Source organism: Hemiscyllium ocellatum, unplaced genomic scaffold, assembly GCF_020745735.1.
Source record: "Hemiscyllium ocellatum isolate sHemOce1 unplaced genomic scaffold, sHemOce1.pat.X.cur. scaffold_543_pat_ctg1, whole genome shotgun sequence".
Taxonomy (NCBI): domain Eukaryota; kingdom Metazoa; phylum Chordata; class Chondrichthyes; order Orectolobiformes; family Hemiscylliidae; genus Hemiscyllium; species Hemiscyllium ocellatum.
Genome location: NW_026869108.1, coordinates 212917 through 235722, shown reverse-complemented (window position 1 = coordinate 235722; position 22806 = coordinate 212917). Strand labels below are relative to the sequence as shown.

Genomic DNA, 22806 nt, shown 5'->3' with positions numbered 1-22806 from the left:
TGTAACACCCTGATATACCCCACACCCCTCACTGTAACACACTGATATACCCCACACCCCTCACTGTCACACACTGATATACCCCACACCCCTCACTGTAACACCCTGATATATCCCACACCCCTCACTGTAACACCCTGATATACCCCACACCCCTCACTGTAACACACTGATATACCCCACACCCCTCACTTGCAACACCCCGATATATCCCACACCCCTCACTGTAACACCCTGATATACCCCACACCCCTCACTGTAACACCCTGATATACCCCACACCCCTCACTGTAACACCCCGATATAACCCACACCCCTCACTGTAACACACTGATATACCCCACACCCCTCACTGTAACACACTGATATACCCCACACCCCTCACTGTAACACACTGATATATCCCACACCCCTCACTGTAACACCCTGATATACCCCACACCCCTCACTGTAACACCCTGACATACCCCACACCCCTCACTGTAACACCCTGATATACCCCACACCCCTCACTGTAACACACGGATATATCCCACACCCCTCACTGTAACACCCTGATATACCCCACACCCCTCACTGTAACACACTGATATATCCCACACCCCTCACTGTAACACACTGATATATCCCACACCGCTCACTGTAACACCCTGATATACCCCACACCCCTCACTGTAACACCCTGATATACCCCACACCCTTCACTGTAACACCCTGATATACCCCACACTCCTCACTGTAACACCCTGATATACCCCACACCCTTCACTGTAACACCCTGATATACCCCACACCCTTCACTGTAACACCCTGATATACCCCACACCCCTCACTGTAACACCCTGATATACCCCACACCCTTCACTGTAACACCCTGATATACCCCACACCCCTCACTGTAACACACTGATATACCCCACACCCCTCACTGTATCACACTGATATACTCCACACCCCTCACTGTAACACCCTGATATATCCCACACCCCTCACTGTAACACCCCGATATACCCCACACCCCTCACTGTAACACCCCGATATACCCCACACCCCTCACTGTAACACCCTGATATACCCCACACCCCTCACTGTAACACACTGATATACCCCACACCCCTCACTGTCACACACTGATATACCCCACACCCCTCACTGTAACACCCTGATATATCCCACACCCCTCACTGTAACACCCTGATATACCCCACACCCCTCACTGTAACACACTGATATACCCCACACCCCTCACTTGCAACACCCTGATATACCCCACACCCCTCACTGTAACACACTGATATACCCCACACCCCTCACTGTAACACACTGATATACCCCACACCCCTCACTGTAACACCCCGATATATCCCACACCCCTCACTGTAACACCCTGATATACCCCACACCCCTCACTGTAACACCCTGATATACCCCACACCCCTCACTGTAACACCCCGATATATCCCACACCCCTCACTGTAACACACTGATATACCCCACACCCCTCACTGTAACACACTGATATACCCCACACCCCTCACTGTAACACACTGATATATCCCACACCCCTCACTGTAACACCCTGATATACCCCACACCCCTCACTGTAACACCCTGACATACCCCACACCCCTCACTGTAACACCCTGATATACCCCACACCCCTCACTGTAACACACGGATATATCCCACACCCCTCACTGTAACACCCTGATATACCCCACACCCCTCACTGTAACACACTGATATATCCCACACCCCTCACTGTAACACACTGATATATCCCACACCCCTCACTGTAACACCCTGATATACCCCACACCCCTCACTGTAACACCCTGATATACCCCACACCCCTCACTGTAACACCCTGATATACCCCACACTCCTCACTGTAACACCCTGATATACCCCACACCCTTCACTGTAACACCCTGATATACCCCACACCCCTCACTGTAACACCCTGATATACCCCACACCCTTCACTGTAACACCCTGATATACCCCACACCCTTCACTGTAACACCCTGATATACCCCACACCCCTCACTGTAACACCCTGATATACCCCACACCCTTCACTGTAACACCCTGATATACCCCACACCCCTCACTGTAACACACTGATATACCCCACACTCCTCACTGTAACACACTGATATACCCCACACCCCTCACTGTAACACACTGATATACCCCACACCCCTCACTGTAACACCCTGATATACCCCACACACCTCACTGTAACACACTGATATACCCCACACCCCTCACTGTAACACCCCGATATATCCCACACCCCTCACTGTAACACCCTGATATACCCCACACCCCTCACTGTAACTCACTGATATACCCCACACTGTAACACACGGATATATCCCACACCCCTCACTGTAACACCCCGATATATCCCACACCCCTCACTGTAACACACTGATATACCCCACACCCCTCACTGTAACACACGGATATACCCCACACCCCTCACTGTAACACACTGATATACCCCACACCCCTCACTGTAACACCCTGATATACCCCACACCCCTCACTGTAACACACTGATATACCCCACACGCCTCACTGTAACAGGGAGGTGGTGTAGGGGGCTGGAGGAGGGGTCAGAGATAGGGAGGGGCTGGAGGAGGGGATAGATATAGGGAGGGGGTGTAGGGGATGGAGGAGGTGACGGAGATAGGGAGGGGCTGTAGGAGGGGACGGAGATAGGGAGGGGGTGTAGGGGCTGGAGGAGGGGATGGAGATGGGAGGGGGTGTAGAGGCTGGAGGAGGGGACAGAGACAGGGAGGGGGTGTAGGGGACTGGAGGAGGGGACGGGGATAGGGAGGGGGTGGAGGGGCTGGAGGAGGGGACGGGGATAGGGAGGGGGTGGAGGGGCTGGAGGAGGGGACGGAGATAGGGCTCCGGCATTGTGCTGGGAGTGGGTCAGGACACTGGGTGACGGAGTGAGCTGTGGGATTGGGGTGGGGGTTGGATACTGACGTACCGACCACAATGAGCTGAGCTCTCGCTCTGACAGTGTCCAGCGTTGTCTTGGCAATACACGTGTAACTGCCTTCATCCTCAAACTCCACCTGCTTGATCTTCAAATGGTCCTCCCAGATGTGATACCTGTTCACAGAGAGAAACCGGGGTGAGGGGAGGGAGAGGGAGAGGGAGAAACCACCCCCCTACACCCCCTCCCTATCTCTGTCCCCTCCTCCAGCCCCTACACCCCCTCCCTATCTCTGTCCCCTCCTCCACCCTCCACCACCTCTCTATCTCCGTCCCCTCCTCCACCCTACACCACCTCTCTATCTCCGTCCCCTCCTCCAGCCCCTACACCACCTCCCTATCTCTGTCCCCTCCTCCAGCCCCTACATCCCCTCCCTATCTCTGTCCCCTCCTCCAGCCCCCTACCCCCCCTCACAATCTCCGTCCCCTCCTCAAGCCCCCTACACCCCTTCCCTATCCCTATCCCCGTCCCCTCCTCCAGCCCCTACCAAACCCCTCCCCATTTCTCTCCCCCCTCCAGCCCCTACACCCCCTCCCTATCTCTGTCAGCTCCTCCAGCCCCAAAGTGTAACATCCTGGTAAATCTCTCCCAGATCCCCAAAGGGTAACATCCTGGTAAATCTCTCCCAACCCCCAAAGGGTAACATCCTGGTAAATCTCTCCCAACCCCCAAAGGGTAACATCCTGGTAAATCTCTCCCAACCCCCAAAGGGTAACATCCTGGTAAATCTCTCCCAGTCCCCAAAGGGTAACATCCTGGTAAATCTCTCCCAGCCCCCAAAGGGTAACATCCTGGTAAATCTCTCCCAGCCCCCCAAAGGGTAACATCCTGGTAAATCTCTCCCAGCCCCCAAAGGGTAACATCCTGGTAAATCTCTCCCAGTCCCCAAAGGGTAACATCCTGGTAAATCTCTCCCAGCCCCCAGTGGGTAACATCCTGGTAAATCTCTCCCAGCCCCCAAAGGGTAACATCCTGGTAAATCTCTCCCAGCCCCCAAAGGGTAACATCCTGGTAAATCTCTCCCAGCCCCCAGTGGGTAACATCCTGGTAAATCCCCTCAGTTCCCTCCCCAGTGCTGTGTCACCTCTCCTACCAAGTGGATTACTGAACCCTGCGCTGTAATCATCTGACATTATAAACAAGGCCCAGGATCTATTGCCCCATCCCTAGTTGCCCCTTGAGAGGGTGGGTGGTGAGCTGCGTTCTTGAAGTGATGTCGGTTGACCCCCCCCACCTCAACGCCCTCATGGAGAGAATCCCGGGATTCTGACCCCATGGCAGCGAAGGGATGGCTGATATATTTCCAAATCCGGATGGTGTGTGGCTTGGAGGGGAACTAGTAGGGAGTGATGTTCCCTTGTATCTGCTGCTCCTTGTCCTTCCAGATGGAAGTGGTGGTGGGTTTGGAAGGAGTTGCCTGAGGATGGGTTTCTGCAGTGTGTCTTGTAGATGGTACTCACCGCTGCTACTGAGTGGGGGAGGGAGGGAGGGGATGTTTGTGGATGTGGGGCCCATCGAGTGAGGGGCTGCTCTGTCTCTGGACGGTATCGAGCTTCTCGAGTGTTGTCGGAGCTGCCCCTGTCCAGGGCGAGTGGGGAGTATTCCCTCCCCCTCCCTGACTCGGGCCTTGTCGATGGTGGGACAGGGCTTTGGGGGGGAGAGTCAGGAGGGGAGTTACTCGCTGCAGGATTCCCAGCCTCTGACCCGATGGTGGGAGAGTCAGGAGGGGAGTTACTCGCTGCAGGATTCCCAGCCTCTGACCTGCTCTTGGAGCCGCTGGATTGATATGGGGCTGGGTCCGGGTCAGTTTCTGCTCAACGGTAACCCCCAGGATGTTGATAGTGGGGGGAGGGGGATTCAGTGACGGTAACGCCATTGAACGTCAAGGAGGCCATGGTTAGATTCTCTCCTGTTGGAGATGGGTATAGCCTGGTATTTGTGTGTGTGTGTCAGGGGTGTGGACGTTCCTCGCCCCCCCTGCCTGCCCGAGCCTGGGTATCACCCAGACTGTGCTGTGTTTGTGAGGAGGGGTGTACAGCGCTGAGTGTGGTGTGATGGTCAGCGAGGACTACTCACTTGCTCTGGTCGTCGTCGGACTCATCGATGGCGTTCCCGTCCTTTTCCCACTGCAGTGAGGGCGGGTACAGGCTGGGGTCGACCCTCACCAGGCAACGGAACACCACCGGGTGCCGCCTCTGAATGTGCTGGTCTGTCGGACGCTCAATAATCTGACTCGCATCTGACAACACGAGATGGAGGGGAGTGTGCGGGGAGAGAGGGACGGACAGAGGGAGAGACAGGGAGAGAGAGAGACACAGAGGGAGGTAGACAGAGAGAGAGGGAGAGAGAGAGAGACAGTGGGAGAGACAGAGAGGGGGGTGAGAGAAACAGAGAGAGACAGAGAGACGAACAGAGAGGGAGACACACACAGAGCGAGCGAGAGTAACAAAGAGAGAAAAGAGAGAGAGAGAGACACAGAGAGAGAGAGAGGGAGAGAGAGAGAGAGAGAAAGAGGCATGAGAGAGACGGAGAGAGAGGGAGTAGAGAGAGAGAGAGAGAGAGATGCAGCGAGAGAGAGAGGGAGAGAGAGAGAGAGAGGGAGAGGGAGGGAGGGAGGTAGGGAGAGAGAGAGGGAGGGAGAAAGAGAAAGAAGGAGAGAGGGAGAGAGGAGAGTGGGGGGGGGGAGAGAGTGAGAGAGAGAGAGAGAGGCAGAGACAGGGGTGTGGGGTTACTGTCCTGTCATGGAGGGTGCGTCATTAACGCGGCGACGGGCGCGCGCTCTCCATTCCTAAGAAGGGTCACCCCAACCCCTCCTCCCTCGGCTCCCCATTGGACGCCCCCCTCCCACACACCCACCCGCCGAGTATCTCACCCCACCCCCCCACCCCCCGGTGCTTGCAAACCCCGTCTTGAGTTTCTCCAGCGATTACTTTCACGCCCAGGCGGACCGGTCCCCTCTGGGAGAGGGTCGGAGCGATGGGAGGTGTCTTGCTGCGATGGGACGGGGTGGGACTGAGACTGTTCCCCTTCCCTCCCCCACCCCCGTCCCAGAGGAGTATGGGAGCAGTTTCATCACCAGAACACAATGTAATGATATAAGGGACTGTACAGCAGGGGCTTAATGGAATGGTGTAGCACCCCTCTACCTAAACCAGAACAGATTCCCCACAGTGTGGAAACAGACTCTTCGGCCCAACACGTCCACACTGACCCTCCGAAGGGTAGCCCACCCAGACTCATTCCCCAGAACTCTACATTTCCCCCTGACTAATCCCACCCTAACCTGCACATCCCTGGGCACTACGGGGACAATTTAGCACGGCCAATCCACCCTAACCTGCACATCCCTGGGCACTACGGGGACAATGTAGCACGGCCAATCCCACCCTAACCTGCACATCCCTGGGCACTACGGGGACAATTTAGCACGGCCAATCCCACCCTAACCTGTACATCCCTGGGCACTACGGGGACAATTTAGCACGGCCAATCCACCCTAACCTGCACATCCCTGGGCACTACGGGGACAATTTAGCACGGCCAATCCACCCTAACCTGCACATCCCTGGGCACTACGGGGACTATTTAGCACGGCCAATCCACCCTAACCTGCACATCCCTGGGCACTACGGGGACTATTTAGCACGGCTAATCCACCCTAACCTGTACAGCTCTGGGCACTACGGGGACAATTTAGCACGGCCAATCCCACCCTAACCTGTACAGCTCTGGGCACTACGGGGACAATTTAGCACGGCCAATCCCACCCTAACCTGCACATCTTAGGACTGTGGGAGGAAACCGGACCACCCGGAGGAAACCCACGCAGACACAGGAAGGGAAAGTGCAAACTCCGGGGGTTGGATTGAAGTGGGTCCCTGGCGCCGTGAGGCAGCAGCGCTAACCACTGAGCCACCGCGTCGCCCCAATATCGTTTAAAAATATAAGAACCAGGAGTAGACTGTCTGACCCTTCAAGCTGAAAATGTGGTGCTGGAAAAGCGCAGCAGGTCAGGCAGCATCCAAGGAACAAGAGAATCGACGTTTCGGGCATGAGCCCTTCTTCAGGAAGTACCCAAGCCCGAAACGTTGATTCTCCTGCTCCTTGGATGCTGCCTGACCTGCTGCGCTTTTCCAGCACCACATTTTCAGCTCTGATCTCCAGCATCTGCAGACCTCACGTTCTCCTTTTGACCCCTCGAGCTGTTCAGTAAAGGCCATGTGCGATGTCTTACCTAGTGTTGGCTCCACTGACCACCCTGCCCCCTCACCCGTGACCCTTTAACGTGCAAAGGAGGTATCGATCAGAGCTTTAAGAACGTTTCCCGCTCTCTCTAGGACAGCGAGGAAGGCTAACGGAAGCGCTGGACTCCATCGGGAGAGTGTTGGAGCCCAGGAGCGAGGGATGTCCCACTATGATTGTACAGGGATAAGACCACCGCTCCCAGAGCATTGTGGGGGCCGTGTCGGGGGGGTCTGTATCTGAGGGAAGATAATTCTGGCTCCAGAGAAAGGCTGATTCGTGGGACAGACCGCAGGGAGAGAGACTGGATCAGTTAGGGATTATATTCACTGGAGTTATTAGAAAAACGAGGAGGGGGATCTGATCAAAACCGATCAAATTCTAACAGGACTAGACGGGGAGTGGTTGGCAGCACAGGAAGGTTGTTCGTCATCACCTCAGACCCAGGGGGGCTAAAGCAGACAGGGTGGGACTGAGGTGGGGAGAAACATCTTCACCCAGAGAGTGGGGGGGGGAGGGAGTCTGCGGGATTCTCTGCGGTCAGGGCCTGGAACATTGGACATTTCCGAGACGGAGTTGGATGTAATTCCCAAAGGGTATGTGGTGGGAGGGGGGGAGAAATTGTTGGAAGGTGGGGCAGGGAAGTAGGGAATGGGTGCGGGGTTGGGGGCAAGCTTTCGACGACGAGCTGCCGTTTGACGGAATGCCGGGTCAGTCTCGACGGGCTGAATGGCCGGCACCGCTTTGCGGCGCGGACTCTGACTAGTTTCGAGAAGGGGGTTGGAGGTGGTGCGTTTGGGGCTGAATAGGGCAAAGGGACAGAGAGGGGGCTGGGAGGTGGGGCAGGGCGGGAGAGAAAGCGAGGGACATGGAGACTGAGTGGGCCAGTGTCTGGCGGAATGGCAGGACAGACTCAAGGGGCCGAATGGCCCACTTCTGCTTCCGATGTGTCTGTTCCAGTGGATGACCTGCTCATGGCCATTTCTCCAGCATCACCTCCCAATCATATAATATATCCCCTCGATTCCCCCTTCCTGATTAAACCCCTCGGCCTGGAATATAACCCCTCGATTCCCCCTTCCTGATTAAACCCCTCGGCCTGGAATATAACCCCTCGATTCCCCCTTCCTGATTAAACCCCTTGGCCTGGAATATAACCCCTCGATTCCCCCTTCCTGATTAAACCCCTCGGCCTGGAATATAACCCCTCGATTCCCCCTTCCTGATTAAACCCCTCGGCCTGAAATATAACCCCTCGATTCCCCCTTCCTGATTAAACCCCTCGGCCTGGAATATAACCCCCTCGATTCCCCCTTCCTGATTAAACCCCTCGGCCTGGAATATATCCCCTCGATTCCCCCTTCCTGATTAAACCCCTCGGCCTGGAATATAACCCCTCGATTCCCCTTCCCGATGAGCAATCTCCCTCTCAGCCTTACTCTTGACAGTCAGAGTGGCTGTGATGCTGTCCGCTCCGACGGTGTTCGACGCGTTGCAGGTGAAGATCCCAGCGTCTGCCTTGCGTGTGGCGTTGATACGGAGCGTCCCGTTGGTGTTCACGAAATACCGGTGATCCTGCAAAACCGCCTCCACCCCTTCTTTGGTCCTGGAGCGTCCGAGACCCCAAACCCACCCCAGGAAGAAAACAACAGGTCAATTTCGATGTTCGGACGGCCACCCACGATCCCCTGTCACAGCACGCTCCCCCCTCGTGTTGAGCTGGGGGAGAAAGACGCCCGTGGGACTGAGGTGGGAGAATTCATTCAAGGACCCAGGGAGTAGCGATTTGGGAGAGGACGCGTCCCTCAGGTTGAGGTTCTGGATGTGGGTTAGGTCGCTGAGGGGCAAAGGGCCGTTTTCAGACGTTTCGCCACCGCACCGGGGAACGTCATCACTGAGCCTCCAGACGGAGCACTGGTGGTGCGGCCCACTTTCTGTTTACGTGTTCGGGTTTCCGTGGGTCGGTGACATCACCGCAGGAAGTGACACCACCAACCCAAGGAAACCCAAACACAGAAGCAGAAAGCGGGCCGCACCACCAGTGCTCCGTCCGGAGGCTCACTGACGACATGACCCAGTATGGTGACGAAACATCTGAAAAACGAAACTTCCAGCTCCGCGAGCTCACCTATATGCAGATGCATGTATTGTTCTGGGTCTGACAGAGATACACACACTCACCTGTACAGGTATCAGTCTGACAGAAATACACACACTCACCTGTACAGGTCATAGTCTGACAGAGATACACACACTCACCTGTACAGGTCACAGTCGGATAGAGATACACAGACTCACCTGTACAGGTAACAGTCTGACAGAGATATACACACTCACCTGTACAGGTAACAGTCTGACAGAGATACACACACTCACCTGTACAGGTATCAGTCTGACACACACACTCACCTGTACAGGTATCAGTCTGACAGAGGTACACACACTCACCTGTACAGGTATCAGTCTGACAGAGATACACACACTCACCTGTACAGATCACAGTCTGACAGAGATACACACTCATCTGTACAGGTAACAGTTTGACAGAGATACACACACTCACCTGTACAGGTAACAGTTTGACAGAGATACACACACTCACCTGTACAGGTCACAGTCTGACAAAGATACACACACTCACCTGTACAGGTCACAGTCTGACAGAGACACACACACTCACCTGTACAGGTCACAGTCTGACAGAGACACACACACTCACCTGTACAGGTATCAGTCTGACAGAGACACACACACTCACCTGTACAGGTCACAGTCTGAGAGAGATACACACTCACCTGTACAGGTCACAGTCTGACAGAGACACACACACTCACCTGTACAGGTCACAGTCTGAGAGAGATACACACACTCACCTGTACAGGAGTCAGCATGAGACATCTGCATGCATGAGGGGTAAACGCGTGTGTGCACATGTCACACGCACACATGCACAGTCTCACACACACACACAGTCACACACGTACACATTCACACAGACACACATAGTCACAGACACTCTCACACATAGATACACACACATTCACACACACACACACACCCACACTGATCCACACAGTCACACACACACAAAGACACTCACACACACACTCACACACCTTGTGACGGGGGAGTTTGATTTCAATAGAAGAAACCTGGAATCAAGAGTCTAATGTCAATTGTTAAAGTCCCATCAGGTTCAGGGCAAGCCCTTTAATCTGCCTTCCTTCACCTGTCCAGCCTACATGTGACTCCAGACACCACACCGATGGGCAGAGTGAGTACTGTTATGAAGGGGAAGGTGTGTACTGTCCCTTTAAGAGAGAGTGAACGCTGTTTTGCCCTGAGCGTTGGCAGGCACCTGTCATGTGACTGACTAACCATCTCAGTGTGGACAGGAAACTTGGAACTACGTGACGTTTGGCTGTGAAACAAATACCTGAGGTTGCCACCTGGACAACAATCGGAATTTAACCAACCATTTTAGATTATGCCCCAGGATACTAAAACCCGATGGCGTTTGAACTTTAGTACTTCGCCAACATGGGGCCAATGAGAAATCCGCTGCTTGGGGTATATACAAACCGGCATTTGGAGAATCAGCGAAAGGGTAGCGCTCTCTATCAAAGGTACCTTGAAACATGGGAAGGTCATCCAAAACATCTCTGCACAAACCAGGGAGATTCACGGCCAGAGGAAGATAGACACCGGTGATGACGACTACTGTCGGGTTTTGAGAATTAAGTTGGTGTCATTTTAATCGGGCTATTTCTTGGGCCAGCGTATTGTTATTGAATTGGAGGCAGTTAACAAACAGACTTCGAGTGTAAATCATTGTTTAAAAGTTCACTTTTGGAGTTAAAGCATAAATTGGTTCTTTTTTTTAATCTTTAAATAGTGGAGGTTGGGTGGTCTCGGTCTCTCTCAGATTACCAGGGCAGGATAACCATCTCTGGGAGTCTAGTTAGCTCAGCGGAAGGTCGCGTCTGCACTGAGATTTAATCCCAGCCTCCTCCCCCACCTTCGAGTCTCCAACAAACGCAGGGCCGATGCAGTTTCATGTCGGTCAGTGGGAGGTGATATACGGGAAGGCAGGTGATTCTCCGATCAGCGAGAGATTGGGAAAGGGGCTGTGGTTGGTCGTTACGATGAGGTCGGGTGTTCCTCACACACCCCCTCGCAGAATGTAAACATCGCTGAGGGTGAGGAAGGCTAACAGAAGCTCTGGAGAGTGTTGGAGCCCAGGAGCGAGGGATGTCCCACTGTGATTGTACAGGGATAAGACCACCGCTCCCAGAGCATTGTGGGGGCCGTGTCGGGGGGGTCTGTATCTGAGGGAAGATAATTCTGGTTCCAGAGAAAGGCTGATTCGTGGGACAGACCTCAGGGAGAGAGACTGGATCAGTTAGGGATTATATTCACTGGAGTTATTAGAAAAACGAGGAGGGGGATCTGATCAAAACCGATCAAATTCTAACAGGACTAGACGGGGGAGTGGTTGGCAGCGCAGGAAGGTTGTTCCTCATCACCTCAGACCCAGGGGGGCTAAAGGAGACAGGGTGGGACTGAGGTGGGGAGAAACAGCTGTCCCTTTAAGAGAGAGTGAACGCTATTTTGCCCTGAGAGTGTGCAGGCACCCGTCATGTGACTGACGAGCCGTCCCAAAGTGTACAGGAAATTTGGAAATATAAGACATTCGGCTGTGAAACAAATACCCGAGTTCTGGATAACAATTCGAATTTCACCAACCGGTTCAAACTATGCCCCAGGATACTAAAACCTGATCGAGTTTGAATTTTACTGTTTTGCCAACATGGGACCATGATGTGGAGGGGCCTGTGAGAGTCTCTGTGGTCGCGGGCTACAACACCGGACATTTCCGAGACGGAGCTAGACATGGTTCCATTGGGTTGAGGGCAAGATTGGGACATTGAGCGGGAAAGGCGGACCTGACTCAAGGCGGGGGGGGGGGGCCGAATGGCGCTGTGTTTGGTATCTTGGGGCCTTACCAGAGGATGGTGGGAGTGGGAGCACCGAACGCTCTGCAGTGAAGGTTGGCCGTCTGTTTCTCCACGACTCTGTACTCCTTGTCGGAAGGGGTCAGGATCTGGGCGGGCAACTCTGCAAACGGACAACAGAGGAAGCTCAGAGAAGGGACTGACCCACCTTCAGACAGAACCCAAGGCGAAGCAACAGGTGGCAGGATGCCCCCGTTCCTGCCCTGTCCGGGGGCAGCTGTGGGGAGGAGGATTGGCAGCAAGTTACATAGCCCTTGGGTGGTGGACTATGAGTGACACAGTGTCTGGGTAAAGGGACAGAGAGGGAGGGGGAGAGAGAGAGAGCGAGAGAGACGGAGAAAGAGAGAGAGAGAGAGAGATGAGAGCGATGGTCTCTGGATAAATGGGGAGGGAGAGGGAGAGAGAGAGAGCGAGAGAGAGAGAGCGAGAGAGAGAGAGCGAGAGACAAAGGGAGAGAGAGAGACAGACAGACAGATATACAGAGAGAGAGAGATGGTCTCTGGGTAATTGGGGAGGGAGGGAGAGAGAGAGAGAGAGAGAGAGAGCGAGAGAGCGAGAGAGAGAGAGCGAGAGACAAAGGGAGAGAGAGAGACAGACAGACAGATATACAGAGAGAGAGAGAGAGAGAGAGACAAAGGGAGAGAGAGAGAGTCAGACAGTCTGTGGGTAAAGGGAGAGACGAGTAGAGCAAGAGGGGGAATAGAGAGAGAGAGAGAGAGAGAGAGAGCGACAAATAGAGAGAGAGAGACTGACAAAGAGAGAGGCAGAGAGAGTGTGAGAGAGACGGATACAGATAGGGTCTTTGGGTAAAGATCCTGCCAATCCCCCTGGGGGGAGACCGTGGAGCCAGTGTCCTGGAGCAGACCGGTCATCATCCCCAGCACTGACCCCCTCCTTCCCCCTCCTTTCCCCTCGAACGGTGGGCTGGGCACGTCGTCCCTGTGACCCAGGTGAGACTTCCCCAGCAGGTGCTCAGCTCCAAGACGACAGGCGAACCCCAGGTGGACGGAGGGAGGGAGGGATACCCTCGAGCCCGCGCTGGGACAAAGCGCAGCATTCCCACTGACCCTTCCCCGGGAAACACCGGCCCGAGACCCTCAAGGTCTGAGGAGCAGCCTCCAGGAAGGCTCCTCGTGACCCACCATCAGTCGGGGAGTGGGGGGGGAACAGCTGCCAGGGGGCGCCCCACCCACCTGTTCCTGTGACCCACCGTCTAACAGAGCCTGTAGTTGGCATGTCGGACTGTATGGTCATCTACAGAGTCCCCCGGAGAGGGGGGAAGTGTACTCCATGTCTGCGACGGACCCCCGATGGGAAAGGGGGGAGGGAGAGGGTGTGGGGGTGAGCAGCGCCCCCCCCCATTTGGAGAGGATCTCCCTCCCTGGCGTCGGCCTGCCCCACTCACCGATGACCTGGACGATGATGTTGGCCAGGACGCTGCCATGTTGGTTCTCAGCCTCGCACTGATAGATGGCTGTGTCCTCTTTCTGAATGTTGCTCAGGATCAGGACGTGTCCCGACTCCGTCCGGGATGGGGTCTCGTCCACCTCTACCAGGGAGAAGTTACAATATTTCAGCCGTTCGGACACCGACACCGAGGGCAGAAACGGCAAGTCTGCCGAACGACACCGAGATTACGGTGTGGAATGCGGACAGAGAACGCTCTTTGTGGAATCTATCTGGTGTGGGGGCGGCCCGGTGGTTAGCATCGCGGCCTCCCAGCGCCAGGAACCCGGGATCGCTCACAGCCTCGGGGGACTGGCTGTGTGCAGTTTGCACATTCTCCCCCGGGTACAATTTAGCACGGCCAATCCCTCCCTAACCTGCACATCCCTGGGCACGATGGGACAATTTAGCACGGCCAATCCCACCCTAACCCGCACATCCCTGGGCACTACGGGGACAATTTAGCACGGCCAATCCACCCTAACCCGCACATCCCTGGGCATTACGGGGACAATTTAGCACGGCCAATCCACCCTAACCTGCACATCCCTGGGCACTACGGGGACAATTTAGCACGGCCAATCCACCCTAACCTGTACATCCCTGGGCACTACGGGGACAATTTAGCACGGCCAATCCACCCTAACCTGCACATCCCTGGGCACTACGGGGACAATTTAGCACGGCCAATCCCACCCTAACCTGCACATCCCTGGGCACTACGGGGACAATTTAGCACGGCCAATCCACCCTAACCTGCACATCCCTGGGCACTACGGGGACAATTTAGCACGGCCAATCCACCCTAACCTGCACATCCCTGGGCACTACGGGGACAATTTAGCACGGCCAATCCCACCCTAACCTGCACATCTTTGGACTGTGGGAGGAAACCGGAACACCCAGAGGAAACCCACACAGACACGGGGAGAACGTGCAAACTTCACACAGACAGCCACCTGAGGCTGGAATCGAACCTGGGTCCCTGGCGTCATGAGGCAGCAGTGCTAACATTGCTGGGTTTGGAGGGTTTGAGCTACAGGGAGAGGCTGGATAGGCCGGGGGCTGTTTTCCCCGGAGCGTTGGAGGCTGAGGGGTGACCTTATAGAGGTTTATAAAATCATGAGAGGGGACATGGATAGGGTAAATAGACAAGGTCTTTTCCCTCTGGGGTGGGGGAGCCCAGAACTAGAGGGTTATAAAATCATGAGGGGGGACATGGATAGGGTAAATAGACAAGGTCTATTCCCCCTGGGGTGGGGGAGCCCAGAACTAGAGGTGGGTAGGTTTAAGGTGAGAGGGGGGAAAGGGACCTGAGGGGTAACTTTTCCCCCAGAGGGTGGTGCGTGTGTGGAACGAGCTGCCAGAGGAAGTGGTGGGGGCTGGTACAATGACAACATTTAAAAGGATGGGGGGGGACATGGATAGGAAGGGGTTAGGGGGAGATGGGCCAAGTGCTGGGGAATGGGGGGACTGGGTTAGGTTAGGGTATCTGGGTCAGCACGGACGGGATGGGCCGAAGGGTCTGTTTCCGTGCTGTACGTCACTATGGCTCTAAACAGGACTAGATTGTGTTGCTGGAAAAGCGCAGCAGGTCAGGCATCAGCCGAAGGGCAGGAGAGGCAATGCTTCGGGCCAGAGGCCTTCGTCAGGAATGAGTGACAAAGGGCTGTGCCCTAAATGTCACCTCTCCTGCCCCTCGGCTGCTGCCTGACCTGCTGCGCTTTTCCAGCAACACACTCTCGACTCCGATCTCCAAAAGCTGCAGTCCTTTTAAACGGGACTGGATTCATGCAGGATCTCAGGGACAGCACGGACGGGATGGGCCGAAGGGCCTGTTTCTGTGCTGGACGATTCTAAACGGGACTGGATGAGTGCAGGATCTCAGGGACAGCACGGACGGGATGGGCCGAAGGGCCTGTTTCTGTGCTGCATGTCTCTAAACGGAACTGGATGAGTGCACAATATCAGGAACAGCACAGATGGGATGGGCCGAAGGGCCAGTTTCTGTGCTGTATGTCTCTAACTGGGACTGGATGAGTGCAGGATATCAGGGACAGCATGGACGGGATGGGCCAAAGGGCCTGTTTCTGTGTTGGATGATTCTAAACGGGACTGGATGAGTGCAGGATATCAGGGACAGCATGGACGGGATGGGCCGAAGGGTCTGTTTCTGTGCTGGATGATTCTAAACGGGACTGGATGAGTGCAGGCTATCTGGGACAGCACGGATGGGATGGGCCGAAGGGCCTGTTTGTGTTGGATGATTCTAAATGGGATTGGATGAGTGCAGGATCTCAGGGACAGCATGGACGGGATGGGCCGAAGGGCCTGTTTCGGTGCTGGACGTCGTTACAGCTGACCAAGTGGCGGAGCCCGACTCTGTGAGTGACCCACAGCCCAGTGCGCCCCCACCCCTCACCCCCCACCCCTCAATCCCACCCCCACCCCTCACCCCCCACCCCTCACCCTCCACCCCCACCCCTCACCCCCACCCCTCACCCCACCCCTCACCCTCCACCCCCAACCCCCCACCCCTCACCCTCCCCCCCCACCCCTCACCCCCCACCCCTCACCCTCCACCCCCACCCCTCACCCCCCCACCCTCACCCCCCACCCCCCCACCCTCACCCCCCACCCCCACCCCGTGAGGACCGGCCCCCCCACTCACCGCTCAGCAGCACCCCGTTAACCCTCCAGCGGATCTGTGCCTCGGGCTTGGCGTCCACATCGCAGTCCAGCCGCACGTTCTCCCCGGGACCGTAGATCCCATCCTCCGGCTTCTTCACCCAGTACGGAGCAGCTGCAGCAGGGAGGGGGCAACAACACCAGGGGGAGGGGCTGAATGGCCTCGTATGTAGCCGGCTGGAGGAGGAGGGGCTGAATGGCCTCCTGTCCCTGTGTAACAGGCTGGAGGAGGGAGGGGCTGAATGGCCTCCTGTCCCTGTGTAACAGGCTGGAGGGGGAGGGGCTGAATGGCCTCCTGTTCCTGTGTAACAGGCTGGAGGAGGAGGGGCTGAATGGCCTCCTGTTGCTGTGTAACAGGCTGGAGGAGGAGGGGCTGAATGGCCTCCTGTTCCTGTGTAACAGGCTGGAGGAGGGGCTGAATGGCCTCCTGTTCCTGTGTAACAGGCTGGAGGAGGAGGGGCTGAATGGCCTCCTGTCCCTGTGTAACAGGCTGGAGGAGGAGGGGCTGAATGGCCTCCTGTCCCTGTGTAACAGGCTGGAGGAGGAGGGGCTGAACGGCCTCCTGTCCCTGTGTAACCGGGAGGAGGAGGGGCCGAATGGCCTCCTGTTCCTGTGTAACCGGGAGGAGGAGGGGCTGAACGGCCTCCTGTCCCTGTGTAACCGGGAGGAGGAGGGGCCGAATGGCCTCCTGTTCCTGTGTAACCGGGAGGAGGAGGGGCCGAATGGCCTCCTGTTCCTGTGTAACAGGCTGGAGGAGGAGGAGGGGCTGAACGGCCTCGTGTCCCTGTGTAACCGGGAGGAGGAGGAGGAGGGGCTGAACAGCCTCGTGGGAGGGAGGTTGCCAGGAGGCGATCTGGGGCCTGGGGCTGTGGAGACCGACTTACCCTCAACAGAGACGTGGAAGGTGTGCTGCACCTGGCCCTGGCCGTTCCTCACAACGCAGCGGTACTCCCCGTCATCGTCCTCTACCACATCGCCCAGACGCAGCGTCTTGTTGAAGTTTTCGTAGCTGATCCGGTCCCGGGGTAAGTCCCCGTCCAGACGGTGCCAGTGCACGCTGGGAGTGGGGCTAGGACAGAGAGCAGACAGCACATCACCCTGGGAAACACAACTGTTACCCCCAACCAGAGGGGGGGAGCGGGGAGGGGGGGGGGGGGGGAACGGGGTAAAGACCCAGAGACGGGGATAGAGGGGGGGAACGGGGTAAAGACCCAGAGACGGGGAGAGAGAGGGGGGGAACGGGGTAAAGACCCAGAGACGGGGAGAGAGAGGGGGGGAACGGGATAAAGACCCAGAGACGGGGAGAGAGGGGGGGGGAACGGGGTAAAGACCCAGAGACGGGGAGAGAGAGGGGGGAACGGGATAAAGACCCAGAGACGGGGAGAGAGGGGGGGGGAACGGGGTAAAGACCCAGAGGGGGGAGAGAGAGGGGGGGAACGGGGTAAAGACCCAGAGACGGGGAGAGAGAGGGGGGGAACGGGATAAAGACCCAGAGACGGGGAGAGAGGGGGGGGGAACGGGGTAAAGACCCAGAGGGGGGAGAGAGAGGGGGGGAACGGGGTAAAGACCCAGAGACGGGGAGAGAGAGGGGGGGAACGGGATAAAGACCCAGAGACGGGGAGAGAGGGGGGGGGAACGGGGTAAAGACCCAGAGGGGGGAGAGAGAGGGGGGGAACGGGGTAAAGACCCAGAGGGGGGAGAGAGGGGGGACGGGGTAAAGACCCAGAGGGGGGAGACGGGGATAGAGGGGGGGAACGGGGTAAAGAACTAGACACACATGCACACAGTTACTTACAATCCCTCTGCGATACACTCCAGATACAATGGCCTACTCCTCAGAGCCAGCTTCGAGCTGCTGTGTCCGGTCGGGAACATCAGACGCGGTTTCCGATACCTGACAGAGTTCGCTGCAGGAGGGTGGGGATGGGGGGGGGGAAGAAGGTGGAGGGGAGAGGTCACTCACTCTCAGCCTCACGGGCCTGCGCAGCTCAGAGCAACACAGCAGAGGGAGACATCGTCCAGGGGATACAGGACCAATACACAACAGCAATTGTCAGGCTGCATCAGCTCCCCCTCACCGGCCGGGGACCTGGGGAACGGCCCCTCACCGTGGGTCAGGGACAGCAGAGCAAAGGGTCGCTCAGGGCTGGTCAGGAGAGAGCAGCGTCTTCAAATACAGGGGGGTGGGGGAGGGGGGACAGAGAGAGAGAGAGAGAGAGAGAGAGAGAGAGAGAGAGAGAGACAGAGAGAGAGAGAGAGAGAGAGGGAGAGAGAGACAGAGAGAGAGAGAGAGAGACACAGAGGGAGAGACACAGAGGGAGAGAGGACAGAGAGAGAGAGAGAGGACAGAGAGAGACAGAGAGAGAGAGAGACAGAGGGAGAGAGAGGGAGAGAGGACAGAGAGAGGGAGAGAGGACAGAGAGAGAGAGAGAGAGAGGACAGAGAGAGAGAGAGAGACAGAGGGAGAGAGAGAGAGGACAGAGAGAGAGAGAGAGAGGACAGAGAGAGAGAGAGAGACAGAGACAGAGAGAGAGAGATAGAGAGAGACAGAGGGAGAGAGAGAGAGAGGACAGAGAGAGAGAGAGTGAGAGAGAGAGAGAGGGAGAGAGGACAGAGAGAGGGAGAGAGGACAGAGAGAGAGAGAGAGGACAGAGAGAGAGAGAGAGAGACAGAGGGAGAGAGAGAGAGAGGACAGAGAGAGAGAGAGAGGGAGAGAGAGAGAGAGTGAGAGAGAGAGAGAGAGAGAGAGGACAGAGAGAGAGAGAGAGAGACAGAGGACAGAGAGAGAGAGAGAGACAGAGGGAGAGAGAGAGAGGACAGAGAGAGAGAGAGAGACAGAGACAGAGAGAGAGAGAGAGGACAGAGAGAGAGAGAGAGGGAGAGAGAGAGTGAGAGAGAGAGAGAGGGAGAGAGGACAGAGAGAGGGAGAGAGGACAGAGAGAGAGAGAGAGAGAGGACAGAGAGAGAGAGAGAGAGAGACACAGGGAGAGAGAGAGAGAGGACAGAGAGAGAGAGAGAGGGAGAGAGAGAGAGAGTGAGAGAGAGAGAGAGGGAGAGAGGACAGAGAGAGGGAGAGAGAGAGGACAGAGAGAGAGAGAGAGACAGAGGGAGAGAGAGAGAGGACAGAGAGAGAGAGAGAGAGACAGAGACAGAGAGAGAGAGATAGAGAGAGACAGAGGGAGAGAGAGAGAGGACAGAGAGAGAGAGAGAGGGAGAGAGAGAGAGAGAGGGAGAGAGGACAGAGAGAGGGAGAGAGGACAGAGAGAGAGAGAGAGAGAGGACAGAGAGAGAGAGAGAGAGACAGAGGGAGAGAGAGAGAGGACAGAGAGAGAGAGAGAGGACAGAGAGAGAGAGAGAGGACAGAGAGAGAGAGAGAGAGACAGAGACAGAGAGAGAGAGATAGAGAGAGACAGAGGGATATAGAGAGGGAGAGAGAGAGAGAAAGAGAGAGAGAGAGAGAGAGACAGAGGGATAGAGAGAGAGAGAGAGACAGAGGGACAGAGGGATAGAGAGAGAGAGACAGAGGGAAAGAGAGAAAGAGAGAGAGAGAGACAGAGACAGAGAGAGAGAGAGAGAGACAGAGGGATAGAGAGACAGAGAGAGAGAGACAGATAGAGATTGAGAGAGAGAGCAAGAGAGAGAGAGAGAGAGAGAGAGACCGAGTCATAGAGATGTACAGCATGGAAACAGACCCTTCAGTCCAACCTGCCCGTGCTGGCCCAGATATCCCAACCCAATCTAGTCCCACCTGCCAGCACCTGGCCCATATCCCTCCAAACCCTTCCTATTCATATACCCATCCAGATGCCTCTTAAATGTTGCAATTGTACCACCACTTCCTCTGGCAGCTCATTCCATACACGTACCACCCTCTGGGTGACAAAGTTGCCCCTTAGGTCTCTTTTATATCTTTCCCCTTTCACCCTAAACCTATGCCCCTCTAGTTCTGGACTCCCCCACCCCAGGGGGAAAAGACCTTGTCTATTTACCTTTCCATGCCCCTCATAATTTTGTAAATCTCTATAAGGTCACCCCTCAGCCTCTGACGCTCCAGGGAAAACAGTCCCCGGCCTGTTCAGCCTCTCCCTGTAGCTCAAACCCTCCAACCCTGGCAACATCCTTGTAAATCTTTTCTGAACCCTTTCAAGTTTCACAACATCTTTCCGATAGGAAGGAGACCAGAATTACACGCAATATTCCAACAGTGGCCCTAACCAATGTCCTGTACAGCCGCAACATGACCTCCCAACTCCTGTACTCAATACTCTGACCAATAAAGGAAAGCATACCAAATGCTGCCTTCACTATCCTATCTACCTGCGACTCCACTTTCAAGGAGCTATGAACCTGCACTCCAAGGTCTCTTTGTTCAGCAACACTCCCCAGGGCCTTACCATTAAGTGGATAAGTCCTGCTAAGATTTGTTTTCCCAAAATGCAGCCCCTCGCGTTTATCCGAATTAAACTCCATCTGCCACTTCTCAGCCCATTGGCCCATCTGGTCCAGATCCTGTTGTAATCTGAGGGAACCCTCTTCGCTGTCCACTACACCTCCAATTTTGGTGTCATCTGCAAACTTACTGACTGTACCTCTTATGCGCGCATCCAAATCATTTATATAAATGACGAAAAGTAGAGGGCCCAGCACCGATCCTTGTGGCACTCCACTGGTCACAGGCCTCCAGTCTGAAAAACAACCCTCCACCACCACCCTCTGTCTTCTACCTTTGAGCCAGTTCTGTATCCAAATGGCTAGTTCTCCCTGTATTCCATGAGATCTAACCCTGCTCACCAGTCTCCCATGGGGAACCTTGTCGAACGCCTTACTGAAGTCCATATAGATCACATCTACCACTCTGCCCTCATCAATCCTCTTTGTTACTTCCTCAAAAAACTCAATCAAGTTTGTGAGACATGATTTCCCACACACAAAGCCATGGTGACTATCCCGAATCAGTGCTTGCCTTGAGAGAGAGAGAGAGAGACAGACAGAGGCAGAGCAAGAGAGAGAGAGAGAGAGACACACACAGAGATAGAGAAAGAGAGTGAGACAGAGAGAGAGAGAGAGAGACACAGAGAGACAGTGAGGAGTGGAGAGATTTTGGGAAAGAAGCCCAAGCAGCCGGAGGGGTGACACAGCGATGGAAATCGGAGGAAACTCAAAAGGCCGGGAGTGGAGGAGGGAAGAGATCTTGGAGGGTCATAGGAGGGGATGGAGATAGGGAGGGGGTGTAGGGGCTGGAGGAGGGGACGGAGATAGGGAGGGGGTGTAGGGGCTGGAGGAGGGGATGGAGATAGGGAGGGGTGTAGGGGCTGGAGGAGGGGACGGGGATAGGGAGGGGGGTGTAGGGGCTGGAGGAGGGGACGGAGATAGGGAGGGGGTGTAGGGGCTGGAGGAGGGGACGGAGATAGGGAGGGGTTGTAGGGGATGGAGATAGGGAGGGGGTGTAGGGGCTGGAGGAGGGGACGGAGATAGGGAGGGGATTGTAGGAGCTGGAGGAGGGGACGGAGATAGGGAGGGGGTGTAGGGGCTGGAGGAGGGGACGGAGATAGGGAGGGGGTGTAGGAGCTGGAGGAGGGGACGGAGATAAGGAGGGGGTGTAGGGGCTGGAGGAGGGGACGGAGATAGGGAGGGGGTGTAGAGGCTGGAGGAGGGGACGGAGATAGGGAGGGGGTGTAGGGGCTGGAGGAGGGGACGGAGATAGGGAGGGGGTGTAGGGGGCTGGAGGAGGGGACGGAGATAGGGAGGGGATTGTAGGAGCTGGAGGAGGGGACGGAGATAAGGAGGGGGTGTAGGGGCTGGAGGAGGGGACGGAGATAGGGAGGGACTGTAGGGGCTGGAGGAGGGGACGGAGATAGGGAGGGGGTGTAGGGGCTGGAGGAGGGGACGGAGATAGGGAGGGGGTGTAGGGGCTGGAGGAGGGGACGGAGATAGGGAGGGGGTGTAGGGGCTGGAGGAGGGGATGGAGATAGGGAGGGGGTGTAGGGCTGGAGGAGGGGACGGAGATAGGGAGGGGATTGTAGGAGCTGGAGGAGGGGACGGAGATAGGGAGGGGGTGTAGGGGCTGGAGGAGGGGACGGAGATAGGGAGGGGGTGTAGGGGCTGGAGGAGGGGACGGAGATAGGGAGGGACTGTAGGGGCTGGAGGAGGGGACGGAGATAGGGAGGGACTGTAGGGGCTGGAGGAGGGGACGGAGATAGGGAGGGGGTGTAGGGGCTGGAGGAGGGGACGGAGATAGGGAGGGGTTGTAGGGGCTGGAGGAGGGGACGGAGATAGGGAGGGGGGGTAGGGGCTGGAGGAGGGGACAGAGATAGGGCGGGGGTGTAGGGGCTGGAGGAGGGGATGGAGATAGGGAGGGGGGTAGGGGGCTGGAGGAGGGGACAGAGATAGGGAGGGGGT

The 22806-nt window shown here is 56.1% G+C and overlaps 1 protein-coding gene across 1 annotated transcript in view; it reads right to left on the bottom strand.

Annotated features, from left to right (window-relative positions):
• The window catches only part of LOC132813929 (neural cell adhesion molecule L1-like), a 182669-nt gene that overhangs the window by 67291 nt on the left and 92572 nt on the right, over positions 1-22806 (bottom strand). Inside the window, exons 8-15 of the mRNA XM_060823312.1 lie at positions 18203-18314; positions 17292-17476; positions 16391-16522; positions 13679-13822; positions 12265-12376; positions 8698-8864; positions 5093-5255; positions 3008-3132 (exon numbers count right to left, since the gene is read on the bottom strand). Of these exons, the coding sequence (XP_060679295.1) occupies positions 3008-3132; positions 5093-5255; positions 8698-8864; positions 12265-12376; positions 13679-13822; positions 16391-16522; positions 17292-17476; positions 18203-18314 (1140 nt within the window). The remainder of the gene's footprint in view (positions 1-3007; positions 3133-5092; positions 5256-8697; positions 8865-12264; positions 12377-13678; positions 13823-16390; positions 16523-17291; positions 17477-18202; positions 18315-22806) is intronic.